We start from the raw sequence: 15,993 nt of genomic DNA, 5'->3' as shown, positions 1-15,993 counted from the left end.
CGCCTGCACCCAGACAAGGCCTGGGGCGGGCCCTGCGGAGCTCCCAGGTCAGCGGACCCCAGGTCCTTGAGAAGCTTGAGGCTTCAGGCTGGGGGACCCTTGTGCCTTTGTCTGCCCAGCACCCCAGCTCCTCCCCAGCATGTGGTTCTGGTGAGCCTGGCAATCAAGGACACCCAGTCCTGCCCCACAGGGGTGGTAGAGCACGGCCAGCCAATCAGAACCTTCCTCAGGATTTCCCACTTGCAGTCAGAGGAGGTGGCTCTGCCTTCAGAGGGCATGCCCATGGGATGCGATTGCCCCAGGCAGTGGCACCTGAGCCTGGCCAACCAATCAGAGCCTTCTTTGGGATTTTACACTTGTCGCCAGAAGGGGGTGACTCCACCTTAAGAGGGCATGCCTGTGAGACCTGACTGGTCCAGAGACAGGCACCTACCCCACCCAGCCAATCAGAGCCTGCCTGGGGATTTTTCCACCTGGAGACAGAGGATGGTCCTCTCATGGGGAAGGAGCAGGTCCTGGGGCATTAGCCAGAAGCTTCCCAGGTCACGTGTAAACTTGTGAAGAAAACGACACTCCTGCTAGGGCGGCAGATAAAGTACAGGACATCTAGTGAAACTGGAATTGCTGATAAACAACAAATAATTTTCAGTGTAAGTATTGCATGGACCACATATACTAAAAATTAACTTGTGTTCCTGAGAAATTTAAATTTCACTGGTCGTCTGTACTTTTATTTGCTAAATCTGGCCACCTTAGCGACACTGACCATCCTGGGGGCAGGTCCCTGGACCGGCCTGCCCTGGGGCTAGCTCCATTCCCCACCACTCCACCCTGGGCCCCTCCTCTCAAGCTTGGTTGAGCCCAGCCAGGAAGCAACAAAGAAGTAAGGAGCAGGGTGCCTACTCTGAGCCCCGCACACACCAGAGCCTACACAGGATACACGGTGTGCCAGTCAATCAGGGAGACCAAGTGTGGTCCAAGGGGGGGACCCCCATCGTCAGGGACCTGGCCCTTGGAGAGCACCAGGGAGCCCACTCTGCACTGCTGACTGCCTGGAGCAGGGCTCGTAGCCAAGGTCGGGCTCACACGGTCCCTCTCGTGTACCAGGGTCCCTTTCTCAGCCCAAATGTCCCTCTCCCAATTCCAGTGTCTGAGCCCCTCCAGTCCCCATGGGCTGTCCAGGCAGCACTCGCATCCTGGCCCTCGGCCAGCTTCCTGGGTCACCATAACGGGACGAGGCAGGAGCCGATCCCCTGCGGAACAGCTCCGTCCTCTGCAAACCCGCCTGTGCCGGCGCCCGCTCTAACCCAGGAATTCTGTTCCAGAAACACACCCCCAGGGACCAATCCATGACGGGGGAGGAAAACACAGCATCCCTATTTATAGCGGCAGAAAACTGGAATTGCCCCAAAGGCCCAACAATAGGGAAATCATTACGCAAACGATGGCATGCTGGGAAGAAGGAATCCCGCAGCGTCGGTCGCGAAGAACTGCGTGCAGGCTCAGAGCCTCCAAAACTGCTCCCCGAGGAGTGGCACCGGGGCACCTGTGAGGTACTGAGGGGATGGGTGGGTGGACAGAGGCTCGGGGGGGAGGTGGGGGACGTGGAGTGTCAGGGACGTGTGGGCACGGCTGCCACAGGAAGGGGAGGAGAGGGAGGAGGCTGGGATGGCACAGCGGGCCCTGGGACCCTGGCTGGAGGCGCTGGACGTCAGCCAAGGCTCTGGAGTTGCGAGCAGTGTCCTCAGTTGGCACCATTTTCACCCCCTCCCCGATGACTTGCAAGGCCCCTCCGTGCAACTCTGCACCCAGCACCCGGGCTCCATTAGGTCAGGACCCCGAGTGGACACAGCCAGGCCGGGGGCGGACTCCGGGCTTGCGCACCTCTCCGCCCCTTGCTGATGCAACAGTCCTGGGCTTGGGGCGCCTCCTGACGGTCCTGGGTATTCGACCTGGAGTTCCACTCGGCCCTGGAGGCCCATGACCAGCTTCCCCAAAACCCAAGCTGCGTTCTCGCCCCGCCCCCCTCACCCACCCTATCCCCGCAGGACCGAGGGGACAGAGCAGCTGATGCTTTACTGGACAACGGCCTGGGCGTCACTGCTGCTCCCCGTGCTGCCCTCGGTGCCCACAACCCACCTCCTCTCCCGGCCACCAGGCAGCTTGGGTCTCTCCACCCAGAAACTCGGGCTGTCTTCTCTTCTACGGAGAAAGAACCCCAACTCTGAACGCTCCAGACCTGACTTGCTGGAGGGTTCTGGGCCTTTCTCTTCACGTGGCCTCTGGTGCCCAGTGCAATATGAGGAGCCCCCCCAACCCTGGTCATTTTATCGCTGATGGGACTTTACTACAGCCGGCAACACTCAGAAGCAAGCACGCTGTCCCTCAGTAGGAGGACAGATAAACAAACCACAGGGTGTCCAGACGCTGGACTGTTACTCGGTGCAGAGAAGAAGGGGGCCATCGAGCCACGAGAAGACACGGAGGAACCCTAAGTGCACACGACTAAGTGAGAGAAGCCGGTCTGAGGAGGCTGCACACTGTGAGCCCACTCTGGGGCGCTCTGGAAGGGCAGCGCTCTGGAGACGTGGACAGATCTGTGGTCACGGGGCGGGGGAGGGATGAACAGGGGCCTTTCAGGGCAGTGAGACCCCCGTGAGGTGGTGCGGCGGTGGGTATTTGACATCCAGTAAAACCCACGGTTCACCCAACATCGCAGGTGAACCCGAGTGTCACTGTGGACTTCAGTCAGTGACACTGGACCAGTGCAGCCTTATCAGCTACAACATGGTGCGCTCATCAGGGCAAGACATCAGTGACGGGGGATCTGGGGGCAGAGGGGATGGGAACTCTCTGTGCGATTCCCCCATAAACCTGACGCCGCTTAAGAAATAAAGCCTAATAAACTACGAAGAAAAACGCGTGTCAGCAGAGCGGGCCGGCCGCGGGGCCTCAGCCCTCCGGTCTGGCAGGCGCAGGCAGCGGCCAGGCCAGGGGTCTCCGGGGGCGGGGGGTGCTGAGGCCGCTGCAGAAGAAGCCTAACCTGGGGGGAGCTCGGCGGTGCCGGAGGCCCTGGGGGCCCGCCCCGCGCTACTGGGGTTGGGGGCTCACCTGGACGCCAGACCCGCACAGCGGGGCCTGCAGGGGCGGCGGGCTGTAAAGGACACTGCCGGCTGGTGGGGGCTCGTGCTGAGGGAACTCCCCGTCCATAGCGGGCCGCGCTGCCAGCATCGGGCGGCTCCGCGACCCGGGCCGCAGGGGCATCTATCTGGGCTTCTTGCTCCGCGGCGGCGGCATCACGACCTGGGGAAGGACAAGAGCATTTTGAGGCTGCTCTCTGACCCTCCTAGGGACAAGGGACAGAGGGCAGGCTCGCACACAGGGAGCAGGGTTGGGGCGGAGGGGCCCCCAAGCTCTGCCTCCGTTGAGCTGAACCACACAGACCTGCACGCGCCTGCCCGGCCGCCCCACCCACGCAGAGCAGAGATGCCCCAACTCCAATGCTGCCAGGGTGCCCCCTCAACTCCCCGGCCTCCTGGGAGCTGTGCTGGGGAGAGGGAGTTCCCTTGGCGGCCATGGTGGGACTCCTGGTCCAGGCTCATAGCCACGAGAGGCCCCACCCACCCACTGCCCCTCCTGGGAACACTGGGACTGGACCTCTGGAAAGGGGACACCTTGCCCCTCCCGCCCTTGTTCTCAGGTTGCCTGAATAACGTGACCACGGGGGCAGCTCCCACCACCCACGAAGAGGGCCTGGACCCCCGGGGACCCCAGTGTGAGCAGCTGAGCTGCACCCCCGGCACCTCTGAGCTGGGGCACCTGCCTGGCCCTCAGCCAGCCCTGTCCCTCTGCCTCAGGTCAGGCACGCTGAGGGTCTCTGGGCAGTGGGGGCCAAGCTGAGGCCCCAGAACCTGGTTGAGGCTAAGGATGCACGGGGTCCCCACCGAGAACGCGGCAGACCCTAAGCCAGCGTGCACAATTCCCAGCTCTTCCCACCCGCCTATGACTCAGGTCCCCCAGGCCCCACTGCCCGCAACAGACAGCAGGGTCCCTGGGCGGCCAAGTGCCCCTCAGGGAGCAGCTCCAAGACATTAATCACCCAGGGAGGCAGGAAAGGGAGGCGGCTGCCACTCCCAGCCCAGCCCTGAATGAAGAAATCCTCAGGACTTCCAGTAATCACTGCTGCACTCAGGCAGCTTGTGCAATCCCGTGGGGGCGGGGCGGGCAGCCTTCTCCCGGGCCCTGGCCCCTGCCACACTCCTCACCCCGAGGCCCAGAGGGAAAGGGGCCCAGAGGCCAGGCTGCAGCCCATGGAAGCATTCAGACCTTCAAGGAGGCTGCTCAGGACTCCAGCTGGCGCTGCTGGCAGGACACCACTCCCACGGCCCCCAGTCTCCCACAGGCTGACCCGCCGGGACTCAGGACACCGTGTGAGGGTGGAAGGACAGGGGTCACCCGCAGTGAACGCACGGCTGCTCTGTGACCCGTGGTCTTGGTCAGGCAAACGGCCAAAGCCCAGCTCAGCTGTCCAAGGCGGGGAAAACTGACAACCAGGACGCTGAGCTCCCCTCAGCCTCAGTGCGCTTGTCTGAGGCTGGGGGTTTGGCGTGTGTGCTCAAGGCTCAGCAGGACTCGGCAGAGCCCAAGCCCCCAGTTAAGTGACTGCTGCCTTCGTGGAGGACCCAGGAAGCTCCTTGGGGGACCCCACCCCGTGAAGGGTCTGCCCCAGCACCTGGGACAGAGCTGGGCGAAAAGCTCACAAGCCTGAATGTGGCGCAGGCGACTCGCTCTGTCCCTGGAGTCACCCACCGTCCCATCTTGGCAGCAAGCACCACCCCCAGGACCTCCCACTGAGCTCTATTGGCACCCCTGCTGCCATGGCGTCCCACTCTTGGCTGCCAGGAGCCTTCAAAGCCGACCCCCTCCCATTAGCGGGCACTCCACAGAGACTGGGCTGCTCCCCCCAAAGCCCCGTCCAGAGCCCACAACTGAGCAGTATGGTGGGGCATGGGCAGCTCCCCAGGGACCCATGGGGGACCCCCACCAGCAGCAGGCCCAGCCAGCACGGCGTCCCACGCACCCCGTTCTGAGTGGCAGCCCCAGAGAGCTCAGGCAACGTATGGTCACCCACCGTCCAGGGCAACACAACCTTTCAGAGGTCTGTCCCTGTAGTGAGGGTTCCAGACCTGCGGGGAGCCATGACTGGGGGGGTTCTGTGTCACGGCAGGGACGTCCTGTGTTTTCAAAGACAAGATGGGGCATGCCTTGGGGACCCCAAGAGGCTTCTCTGACCAAGCAGGGGTTGAGAATTGGACCTGGAGGGGATGTGCAGAGGGGAGGGACATGGCTGAGAGTCAACGTGGCTGCTGGGTACCAGGGACACAGATCAGGGCCAAGGAGACACAGTGGGAGGGGTGTCAAGTGGTGGAGCCTGGGGGTCAGCAGCACCTCGGACGGCGAGGCAGCCACCAAAGACCCAGCAATTCTGTCCCCAGGCTCCCACCCAGGACAGACAAATGCACGCATCTATGAGAGGCCCACACATGCACGTCCACGGCAGGCAGCGGGGCTCACAGCCGCCGAAAGGCGGGAGCAATACAAGCGTCCATCGATGGAGGATGGACACAGACTGCATCCCTCCACACGCGGAAGCATCGCTCAGCCATGACCAGGAGAGCAGCCCTGACACCCGCTCCCACGTGGACGGACCCTGAGAGCACGACGCTCAGGGAGAGAAGCAGACACAGAAGGACACACAGTGTGACTCCATGGATGTGAGACGTCCAGAAGAGGCCAGTCCACAGACACAAAGTGGATTCCTGATTGTCAGGGGCTGGGGAGGAGGGACACTGTGCCCACCACCCCCACCCCGGGCCCCCAGGGCCCATCCCTTGGTGCCCCTCCCCATCATTTCCCCACCCCACCTCCACAGCCTTGGGCTTCCTGCTCACACTTCCCCCCACCCACCCAGTACTGGGGCAGCCCCCAAACACAGCCCTCCTCCATGTCCCCACCTTCCTCCATCCTGCAGTCCTGGGATCAGGACCCTGCCCCCAGCTCCGGAGCTCCAGGGGGTGAACGTGCCACACCCCCAGGGGACCTTCCGGCCTGGTCTGGTGGTGGGGAGTGTGACCGGTGGGGGGCACCCAGCGTGGATTTTCAGGTGTGAGTCCCACAGCCTGTGGGGCGGGGTGCTCGCAAGGTGCTCTCGGGGAGGGGCCTGCCCTTCAGCCTGCTTTGTGCTGCAGGATTTCCTTCTGAGTTCAGGTTTGAATGAGTCGTTGTAAAAGAGAAAGATCAAGGAATTAGGGGCTGAGACTGGACAACGGGGGAGGAGGGGAGCAGAACGTGGGAAGAGCAACGTCTGGGAGAGCCTGGCCCCTCGGGCGTGCCCAGCTGGCCGCTGACCACGGCCACCCCTGCCCCTCTACTGAGCCCGCCTGGCCCTGCCACCCTGGCCAGACCTCAGGTGCCCCCAGGGCTAGCGGCTGGGCCTGTTGGACCCTATTTCCTCAGGCCCCCCAGGCACCCCCCGGACCCTCTGCCTGGTGGTGCCCAGGCTCCGCTGGCCACTTGATACCTCATCTGTGTCCCCTAGGAACCCCGTCTGCAGGCATCAGGGACCCACTGGTCTCCCACATGGCACAGGATGGCAGACACCCGGCTACCATCTGCTGGGCTCTGAGCCATGGCCCTGGGGTCCTGGGATGGGAGAAAAGGCCCTGATGGAAACTGGAGGCCTGGCTAGGCCCCAGCTTAGCCGACCAAGATGTCTGGGGACCAGTCCCTCTTCACCCAACTGGTTAGAGCCAGCCTGGGGTCATCCCCTGTAGGCGTGCCCAGGTGGGGACACCCTGGAGAGACTCCTCTGCTCCCAGATGGAAATGCCCAGCCGAGAAAGTGTGTGCTGAAATCAGAGGGATGAAGGGACAGGGGACTGAGCCAACCTCCTGGGGGCACTGGCCCCACACAGAGGTCCGGGCTGGGCTTGTTGGCACAGTTCAGCTCTCAGGATCCCCAGGGGCATGTGCCCCTGGACACTGGGTCCGCCAGTGCGCCGCAAAGGAAGGGGGAGGGGAGGCGAGGGAAAGGGTTCCGAGGGAGGGTCCCTCAGGAGCCCTTCTTCACCAACTGACCACTGAGGCCACGTGCTCAGGTGGGACACACCAGGTTGGGGCAGCTGGTGAACGGTGGGAGGTGGGGATTTGGAGCAGGGCCCAGGGTGCAGGGGGAGCCTGGTGAGACAGAGGAAGCATACTGGAGAGACTGGTTTCCTCCAAGATCACGTCCACCGGGAATCCGGGAACAGGTCCTCATCTAGAAACAGGGTCTTTGCAAGTGAAATATGTTACAAAATTAGGTACTGCAGTGCAGAGGCCCTGACACAAAGTCTGGTATCTGCGTTAAGACAGAATCCTGGACTCACACACACAGAGGAGATGGACACAGAGACCGGGGTGATATGACCACGGTCTGAGAGACGCCTGGGGCCCCCAGAAGCTGGAAGAGGCAGGAAGGACACCTCCCAGCCTGAGACACCTTGCTCTCAGACATCTGGCCTCCAGGACTGTGAGAGAGTAAATCTCTGTGGTTTAAGCCACCCAGTGCGTGATCAGCCGTTGTGGCCGTCCGGGGACACTCGGAGAGAAGGGGGAGGCAAACCTCAGCCAGAGCCATCAGAACCCTCAGCTCAAACCCCTGTGACCCCCACCCCAGGGCCAGGAGCACCACTGCCTGGGCGTGGCTGGCGCCAAGCAGCAACCTGTGGCCTCTACAGGGTTCCCGGGGGCAGGTGGGACGCTGCAGGTCCAGGGTGCCAAGACGGCAGGGGCCAGCCCCTGTGCACACACCAGCTGGGTGGGAGGGGAGCCCTTCTGTCTGGGACAAAGGACGGGGTGGGTCCCGCTCAGATGCCCCGTTTAAGAGCGTACAAGGCCAAGGGCTGAATTTCCAGTTCTGCTGTCAACGGGGTGACAGGCCCTGCAGGGGGCCAGGCTCCCAGCTCTGTTGAGAGCAGGTTTCTGAAGTGACAAGCCATCTCTTGCAGAACCTCCTGGCCTGCTGGGACACGAAGCCCCCTCCCCCCACGTTGGGGGGCCGCAGCATCAGAGGCAGCTCGTTCGATGCCTCAGCCCTGGCCTGGGCTGCTCAGCACAAGGCCAAACGGAGGAAGCCACGGTGGGAGGGCAAGTCCACCACCCGTCATCCCCCTACCCCAAGCCCGAGTGGAAGCAGCAGGGCCAGACCACGTGGGCCCTGGCCCCTGGGGAGCACACAGGTGTCCCCGAATGCTGGCCTCTGTCCGGGACCCGGGGTCGGGGGCAGCCATGCACCTGACGACAGAGCCAGGCAGGCAAAGCAGGCAGCAGGCGTCAGGGCTCCCCCCACACACCCCAGACCAGCCAGTGGCCACGAGGGCAACGCTGGCTGCGAGCAGAGACTGCAGAACCAGCCCCAGACCCACGTGCTGTGGCCTAGACGAGCGCTTACAGCGTTTACGCAGAAGCGGAGACCCTGGGGTGGAGTCCTGGAGGCACAGACGCGGGCCGCCTGTGCCGGCTGCGTCGGAGACCGCGGGCCTGTCCGCCGAGGGCACGGAACACCGCTGCAGGGTGCTGCACGGCAGGGAGGGTGCTTCCAAAAGAGGTTCGTACACCCAGAGCAGCCGGGCCGCACCTGTAAGGACCTGTTACAGTCCCACAGCCCTCGTGGGGCACAGCTTGGGGCACCAGGGAGGAATGGGGACCAGGCCAGGGAGTCTCCTCAGTTTCAGCTGGGGACCCTGAGCCTGGGTCTTCCAGGCACGGAGAGCCCGCTGGCGAGGACAGAGTTCCAGCTGCTGTGCCCGTGGCCCACCCTTGCTGCGGGCGGACCTGTGAACCTCTGTCCACATGGACAGGGGTGGCGAGGCTGCCCATGGCAGCAGGGCCTCTTCCACGTGGGTTCTTCTGGGAAGAGTGTGCTCAGGGCTTGTGATTACTCATGCTCTTTAAAAGGATTTACATACACTGAGCTTGTGGTCTTCTCTGACCCCCAAGTCTTCTTCCCCCAGTGGATGTTAAGCCAATCCCCAGTGGGCTGGACTTCCTAGTCCTTTGATGCTGATTTGCCCCAGTCTGTCCAGAGTCTGTGAGGAGGATGGTCTGTGCCTTCTGGAGCTCGCTGCCATCCCTGCTTGATGTCAGGAGAGCCTCTGGCCAGCCAGCATGTCAGGTCTCTCTAGCCAGCGCCTCGGAGAGCACTGAGCCAGACAGCGGCTGGTGCTGCCCAAGGCCGGGTCGCACTAGTCCTGGGTGAGCAATCCGACCCATCAGCACCCTCCTTGAGCTCCTTCAGTCCAGCCTGGTGCCAAGGACATCAGAAGACACCTTCGCCCAAGCCGAAGGGCACCGGTGTCCTGCAGGAGGAAGGTTCTGCATGTCCCTGTGCCCACCTCTAAGAAGAGGGCAGATGCCCCCAGTCACAGTAACGGGAACCCCAAGATCCGCCGGCAGAGCCTGGATCTGCTTCTTCTTCCCCTGAGATGAGTGCCCACAAACTCAGAAGCCCAGGCCAGCTCGCCGGCCCGCAGCGCCAGGTCTCACGAGGCCCCAGGCTCAGCTCTCATCCTGTCGGCAGGGCCGAGGGCAGCTCCGCGCCGGTGGTGGGCCAGGCCACCCCACCTCTGCAGCTAGCAGCAGCACATGGGGCCCCAGAGCTTTGCCTCCCAAGCCCCTTTCAGCCTCCAGTGGAGGAAGTCCTCTGCGTCTACAGACACTTGTGAGGACACGGGGTCCCCCGGCAATCCAGGGTCACCCCCATCTCAGGGGCCTTAACTTAACCCCACCTGCGGAGTCCCTTTGTGTGTGAGGTGACATGTCTGCAGGTCCCAGGACCAGGACAGGGTGTCCCTGGGGCCATTACGAAGACAACCCCAGAATCCAGCGAGGACACAGCTTGCAAGTGGACAGGCAGGCAGCAGGGTAACAGGTTCTGGGGACACGGGCCAGCTCCCCGTGGGTGCCTGGAGGCGGTGAGACCCTGGCGGCCCCTCCTGCAGGAGCCTCCTCAGGAGCACAGAGGAGCCGCTGGGCCGGTGGGGGCCCAGCTGGCAGCTGGTGCAGCACAATCTCCACCGCGCAGGGACGCGGCCCAGGGCTTCCAGACGGGCTGCTTTTGCAAGAGCAGTGGCAGGCCTGGATTTGGGGGTGGCCGACTCTGGTTTCTCAAAGCTGCACTCCACCTCTGTCCCAGTGTGGGGCGCCCTTCCCCAGGTTCCCACGGTGCCAGGGACAGAGCTGCCCAGCCCTCGGGTTTCCAACCAGGACTCCCTAACCAGGGCTGTCGATACAGCCCCCGATACCTACCTGGGGGCTCACCCACCCTGAGCCGCAACCCCCACCAAACAGTCAGCTGAGCTCCTGGAGGGCCAGAATCTGATGAAGCCCCCCAAAATGCCCCAGGCGGCACCAGGAGAGGTCCCCCTACCCTGGGCCGAGACTGCCAAGCTCAGAAGCAGCCTGGGCCAGCAGCTGGGCATGCACAGGGGTCCCACGTCCCCACTGTGCAGCTCCCAGAGCAGAGCCCCCTCCTCCCAACACCGCTGAGCTCTGACGACCCTATGCACCCCCAGACCCAGTGCACACCCACAGGGCACGGCCGAAAGAGGGAGGGCCCTATGCCCACACCACTGCAGGTCCCGGGCTGGTGTTCCTCAGTTCACCTCATGGGTAGAGGACCCACCATCCACCCAGGCTGCTCCCAGCACCTCTGGGCCATCAGTGAGCGGGACACTCACACCATCCCGGTGGTGAGTCAGTGCCATAAACGTTTATTGCAGGTCCGCGGCCCTCCCTCCTCCGTCCCTGCTTCCTGTGTCAGCCTCTGACCCCCGGCCCGACGCCTTCCGGAATGTGGCACGCAGCCCTCACACCAGCTGCAGGCCTCGGAGGCAGGCCCTCTGGGCCTCTTTCAGTTTCACTTGGGGATCTGCTCCTATAAGGACTGAGGCCCAGCCTGGGGCACCTGCCCTGGCCAGGCCCTGCCCCCTGGGGCCCAGGAAGGCTGGGCAGGCTCCTGGCTTGGAAGGGGAACCTGAGAACTAAGGGAGGTGCTGGGTGACCCACTCCCCTGCGCCGGCACACAGCTGGGGTCAAGTTCACTGCCTTCCCCAGGACTGTGTTCCCGCTGGCTAGGCTGTGGACACCCCCTTCCTGCCCCATGGGCACAGGGGGAGTCACTGAAATGGATGGATTTGGGGGGCCTCCTCTCTCCGCCATCATCTGGCCTCACGGGGCTGGGGAGGGTAGCCCGCCCAAGCAGAGGAACCGACAGGGGGGCCAGGACACAGCCAGCCCCATCTGCCACCTCCTGCAGGGCCCAGGTTTCCAGGAGGGGCTCAGCAGGCCTCCCACTGCCCACACACGGTCCAAGGCACCCCTGTACCTCGAGCCCACGTCCCTCCAAGACCACTTCCTGCAGGAACAGTTGGGACAAAGGTAGGGCTTGGGCACTCCCACGGGAGCCTCATTTACCCTCCTTAAAACGTGGACACCACACCTCCTCTGTCCCGCCTTGTGGGGCCCCAGAAAACGCCTGACTGACCGACGCCCACTCACCCCAGGCCGCAGCCCATGGCATCTGAGGGCTGACCAGACCCTGCTTTCTCTCTTTCTTTCTTTCTAACACTTTTTTGTTTTTGGAGATGCAATTCACATGCCACACACTTCACCCATTTAAAGTGTACCATTCAGTGGTATTTGATACATCCACAGGGTTGTGCAAGAACCACCTCTATCGAATCCAGAACATTCCATCACGCCAAAAAGAAACAGCGTCCCTATTAGCAGTCACCCCTGCCCCCTCCTCCAGCCCCTGACGACCAGGAACCCCCTCCCTGTGTCTGGGGACTGGCCTGTTCTGGACGTTTCACATCCATGGAATCGCACACTGTGTTTTTCTGTGTCTGCTTCTCTCACTGAGCATCGTGTTCTCAAGGTCTGTCCACGTCGCTGTATGTAAATGACAAGTCCTAGCTCTGCCTCCCCAGGGGGCCTGGCAAGCCCAGAGCAGCAGAAATCCACAGTCCAGGCCCTCACCTGAGTTACCCACTCAAGGGCAGGGCGGCCACACCTCCCAGCACGGGATGATGAAGGAAGTTTGCTTCCATTTCAGCCCCATTAAGGTCCCACCTGTGGACTGACCTGCCAGCAGCAGGTACTCAGGGACAGGGACTGGGTTTCCGGTCAGGGGAGAGGGGACCCATAGGCATCAGAACTCGAGGCTGCACCGGCCTGGGCAGATGGGGGAGATGGCAGGCGAGCAGGGCAGGCCAGGCCTGGACAGGTCTGAGTGACCTCGCTCTCAGCGACACCAGGCAGCCGGCCACACCTGGCCCTCCCTGCGCCTGACCACAAGGCCCTGGGCTGCAGAAAAAGTGGTTGGAGAGGCTACAACCTGCCCAGGCCAGATCGCACATGCACACAACACACACGCACACACTCTCACATGTACACACACTTGACCATGCATGCACAAAAGTGCACATAGCACACACGTGACACATGCACACACACTCTCCAGGTATGCGCACTGCTGCGCACACCACACTTGTGTCCTCGCAGGCGCATGCGTGCCCAGGAACTGCGCTGGTGGGGGTGGGGGAGGTCTCCCCGGCCTGTGTGTCAGCCCTGCAGTGTCTTCACTTTTCGATGACGTGACCCCACCCAGGGGACAAGCAGATCCCCGCCCCCGCCAGCGGCTGTAAAAGCATCGTTAGGCAGAGGCCATCCCGGGAGGGAGGCAGCCTCTAGGGCCTGTACACAGCGGCCTCTTTATTCCCGGCCCAGCTTGCTCACGCGGCCAGAGCCTCGTGCTGGGTCAGCGTTTCCACCCGGCCCCTGCTGGAGGGGCATCTGAGACTCTGCTCAAACCAAGCTGAGCCAGCCTGGGCTGGTCTCGTCCCCAGTGAGAACCAAACCCATGGGCCAGGAAGGTCCAGCCTCAGTTTCCCCCAAGTGGGGCTGGTGGCTGGCCGAAGGTCAGGCAGCTGGAGAGAGCTGGCCCCGGGCTGCACACCTGTGGCCCAGCCTGCCCTACCCAACTCCAACTTCAAATCCAAGTGCCTCTGCCTCTCCTGTGCTCTGCCCCACAGGCTACCCTGGAAATCAGACCCCTCGTCTGGGCCCCTGGGGCTCCCTCCACCCCCTGCCAAGCAGATTCCCCCCAACACACACACACACACACACACACACACACACACACACACACACACACACACACACACACACACACACACACAGTGCGGGTCCGGCTCCAGGCAGGTGTGAGCAGAAGTCTGCACAGAAGCTCAAAGTTAAACAAAGGGCCTTCATGCCCTCTGAAATCCCAGAGCGCCTTCCCCTGGATCCCCAAGTTCGCTGTCACTGGGGATGGTGTCTTGCACTCGCCAGGCTCCCCAGGGTCTGTAAGGCGCATACCTGCCTCTCCCCGGCCATGGGGGGGGTCCTAGCACCACCCGCTGGTCCTGCCCTTCTCCAGCCCACCCACCCAGTCGCCCCAAGTAGACAGCCCTGAGCAGCCATCCCCCACCTCTGCAGCCTCCCTGGGGAAAGCCCATGTTTTGCAAGAAAAGGTGCAGACGGGCTGGCAGTGGCTTCTCCAGGCTGCCCAATGGGCTCAGGTCTCAGCACCAAGGACGGGGCACTAGGCCTCCCCTGCTCATAAGGGTCCCTGACAGCATAGATGCCCCTGCAGCCGGGCACGCAGGGCCCAATGCAGTGAACAAGAAGTGCAAGGTCAGGTCAGGTTCGGCTATCTGGACTTGGGGACGGGCAGGGCCTCACATCTACTGGCCGATGCTGGTCCTGGACTTCTCTGGAGTCTCATGCCTCGGACAGGTGGCCTTTTTTCCCTCCAGGGTCTGCGGCCCCCAGGGCCCAGCCCCATTTTCCTTGAACCTTCCCAAAGTGCCTGCAGGGACAGACCCACCAGGCTGGGCTCAGGGCTGGATCACCTGGCCTGACAGCAGGTAACCAGGTTCCCAACTAAAGTCCAACAGCAGCCCCCATGCCACCATGTGAACACTCACCACCCCACAGCCTGCCAGCAAGCTTCATCCCAGGCTGCCTCCAGGCTGGGCACCCTCCGATATGGGGTGCAAACAGGTGGCACGAAAGCTGGCCGGGTCGGGCAGTGGGCAGGGAGAAAGGGCGTTCGGGGCAGGAGGGACCAAGGAGCACCCCAAGAAACAGAGGTTGTGGGGGGCTGGTGCAGACACAGTTGACACAGTCTCTTTTTCCCTTTGCAGAACATTGATAAGGCAATGCTACAAGACCACTCACGCCTCCCAGGCACTCCTGCCGGGATGTCCAGGTCTCTGCTCCCAACCCAGGCCCGTCCCAGACACCGCTCTGGATGCTGCGAAGATGCACTGTGCGTGGCTGCACTTTCCCCGTCCACCCACACCGTCTGCTCCTCAACCCACTCCAGCTCTAGGCACCTCTGGGGCGGGGGCCACCTCTGCCCACCACCTCCCTCCAGCTTATCCTTGAGGAGGTGCCCAGTGCCAGTCCCGGGGGACACTTCCACCCCACATGCTCTGCCAGGTCAGCTAAAGCCAGTAAAGCACCAATTCCAAAGATGCGGAATCCCACCTATGCAAACACGGAACAGGAGCCCCAGGGCGGAGAAGCCATGACAGGTGGGGTCCTGGGAGAGAGGACACTGAGGAGGAAGGGCAGGAACTAAGGTCAGGGACCATCCAGAAAGGGAGGGACTAAGGTCATGGAGGTTGAGAGTCTCAAGAAGAGAGGGTTCAGGCACTGGCGGAGGGGCAGTTAGGAGGGGGTCAGGAAGTGCTGGAGACACACAGAGAAGTGCAGGGTCAAGGGTCACGGGAGAAGTAAAGCCCAGGGATCACCGGGGAGCTCGGGATAGGGGGTCACCAAGAAGGGAGGGGGTCACAGAATCAGAGGAGAGCGAGAAGGAAACGCTGGGGAGTCGCCGTGGTCCAAGGTTCACGCGAAGGTGGGTCGGGGGTGGGTCACAAGAGCCAAGGGTCGGGGGTCGCCGAGGAGGGCAGGGTCAGAGTTCACGGTGGAGGATGGGGTCGGAGGGTCGCGGTGAAAGGCGGGGCTGGGGGGGTTGCGGCGGAGGGCGGGGTCGGGGGGGTCGCGGCGGAGGGCGGGGCCACACCGCCGCGCTCCCCACGCCCAGGGCCCGGGAACCCCGGAACTCCAGAACCCCCGGCCCGGGGCGCGGGCTGCCGCGGGGAGCCAGGACCCTCGCGGGCCGGGGAGTGCGGCTCGACCGGGCGGGGACGGCGGGGGCGGGCCGGGCGCGCCTCACCTCGGACCCGGGTCCGGCCGGGCGCGGAGCCCGCGGCGCCTCCGTTTCTCCGAGCTTCGCCGCGGTCGCGCTCACTTCCGGGTTTCGGGCGCCATCTTGGGGGCCCCGCGCACTTCCGGTCATGCCGCGGGGCGGGGCCTGTGGTGGGCGTGGTGTGGGCGGTGCTATGCCGCCGGCTGTGTTCCCTGAGTCCGCAGTGGCCCTTCTGCCTTCTGGCGGGGCTTGGACTCCAGCGGTCCGGGGTTCGAACCCCGAACCCCCAGCTCCTGTTGAGGCCCTGTCACGTGGCTTCTCCTCGTGAGCCTCAGTTTCCTCCTCTGCAGCATGAGGGTTAATGGAGCCATTCCCACCGGCAGGCCTTTGCACGGCCGTGCCGTCCCCTGGTGCACTCTGACCCTGACCTCTCAGCCGCCGGGGTTCTTGTATAACCCAGGTCTTGGCTCGGAAGCTTCTCAACAGAGACGCCCTCGCAGCCACGTGAGAGCGCGCTGGGCCCCCAGTCGCGCTCCCTCGGGTTATCGCCTCCCTGCCGATCATCGATCATTGTTGTCGGCTCATTGGTGTCTCCGCGGCGGGGTGGGAGCTCTGAGACCACCCCGCCACACAGAGAACGGCGCACAGGGTCTGGTGAGCCCCAGGGGCCAGGCGGAGAGGAAGCAGGGCCCT

At 63.4% G+C, this 15,993-nt stretch overlaps 1 protein-coding gene across 3 annotated transcripts in view; it reads right to left on the bottom strand.

Annotated features, from left to right (window-relative positions):
* Window positions 1–15,458, bottom strand: part of SBNO2 (strawberry notch homolog 2) — a 44,833-nt gene extending 29,375 nt beyond the window's left edge. For 2 of the 3 annotated variants that reach the window (XM_072948124.1, XM_072948126.1), the window contains exons 1-4: window positions 15,328–15,458; window positions 3,112–3,303; window positions 2,140–2,202; window positions 474–575 (exon numbers count right to left, since the gene is read on the bottom strand). In XM_072948124.1, the coding sequence (XP_072804225.1) occupies window positions 474–575; window positions 2,140–2,202; window positions 3,112–3,264 (318 nt within the window). In that variant the 5' untranslated portion in view covers window positions 3,265–3,303; window positions 15,328–15,458. The remainder of the gene's footprint in view (window positions 1–473; window positions 576–2,139; window positions 2,203–3,111; window positions 3,304–15,327) is intronic. The other variant, XM_072948125.1, reaches the window with a different exon arrangement.
* Between the last annotated feature and the right edge of the window lie 535 nt (window positions 15,459–15,993).

This window comes from Vicugna pacos, chromosome 22 (genome assembly GCF_048564905.1).
Source record: "Vicugna pacos chromosome 22, VicPac4, whole genome shotgun sequence".
In the NCBI taxonomy this organism is placed as follows: Eukaryota; Metazoa; Chordata; class Mammalia; order Artiodactyla; family Camelidae; genus Vicugna; species Vicugna pacos.
The sequence above is the reverse complement of the archived record's forward strand: the minus strand, read 5'-3'. Positions and strand labels throughout refer to the sequence as shown.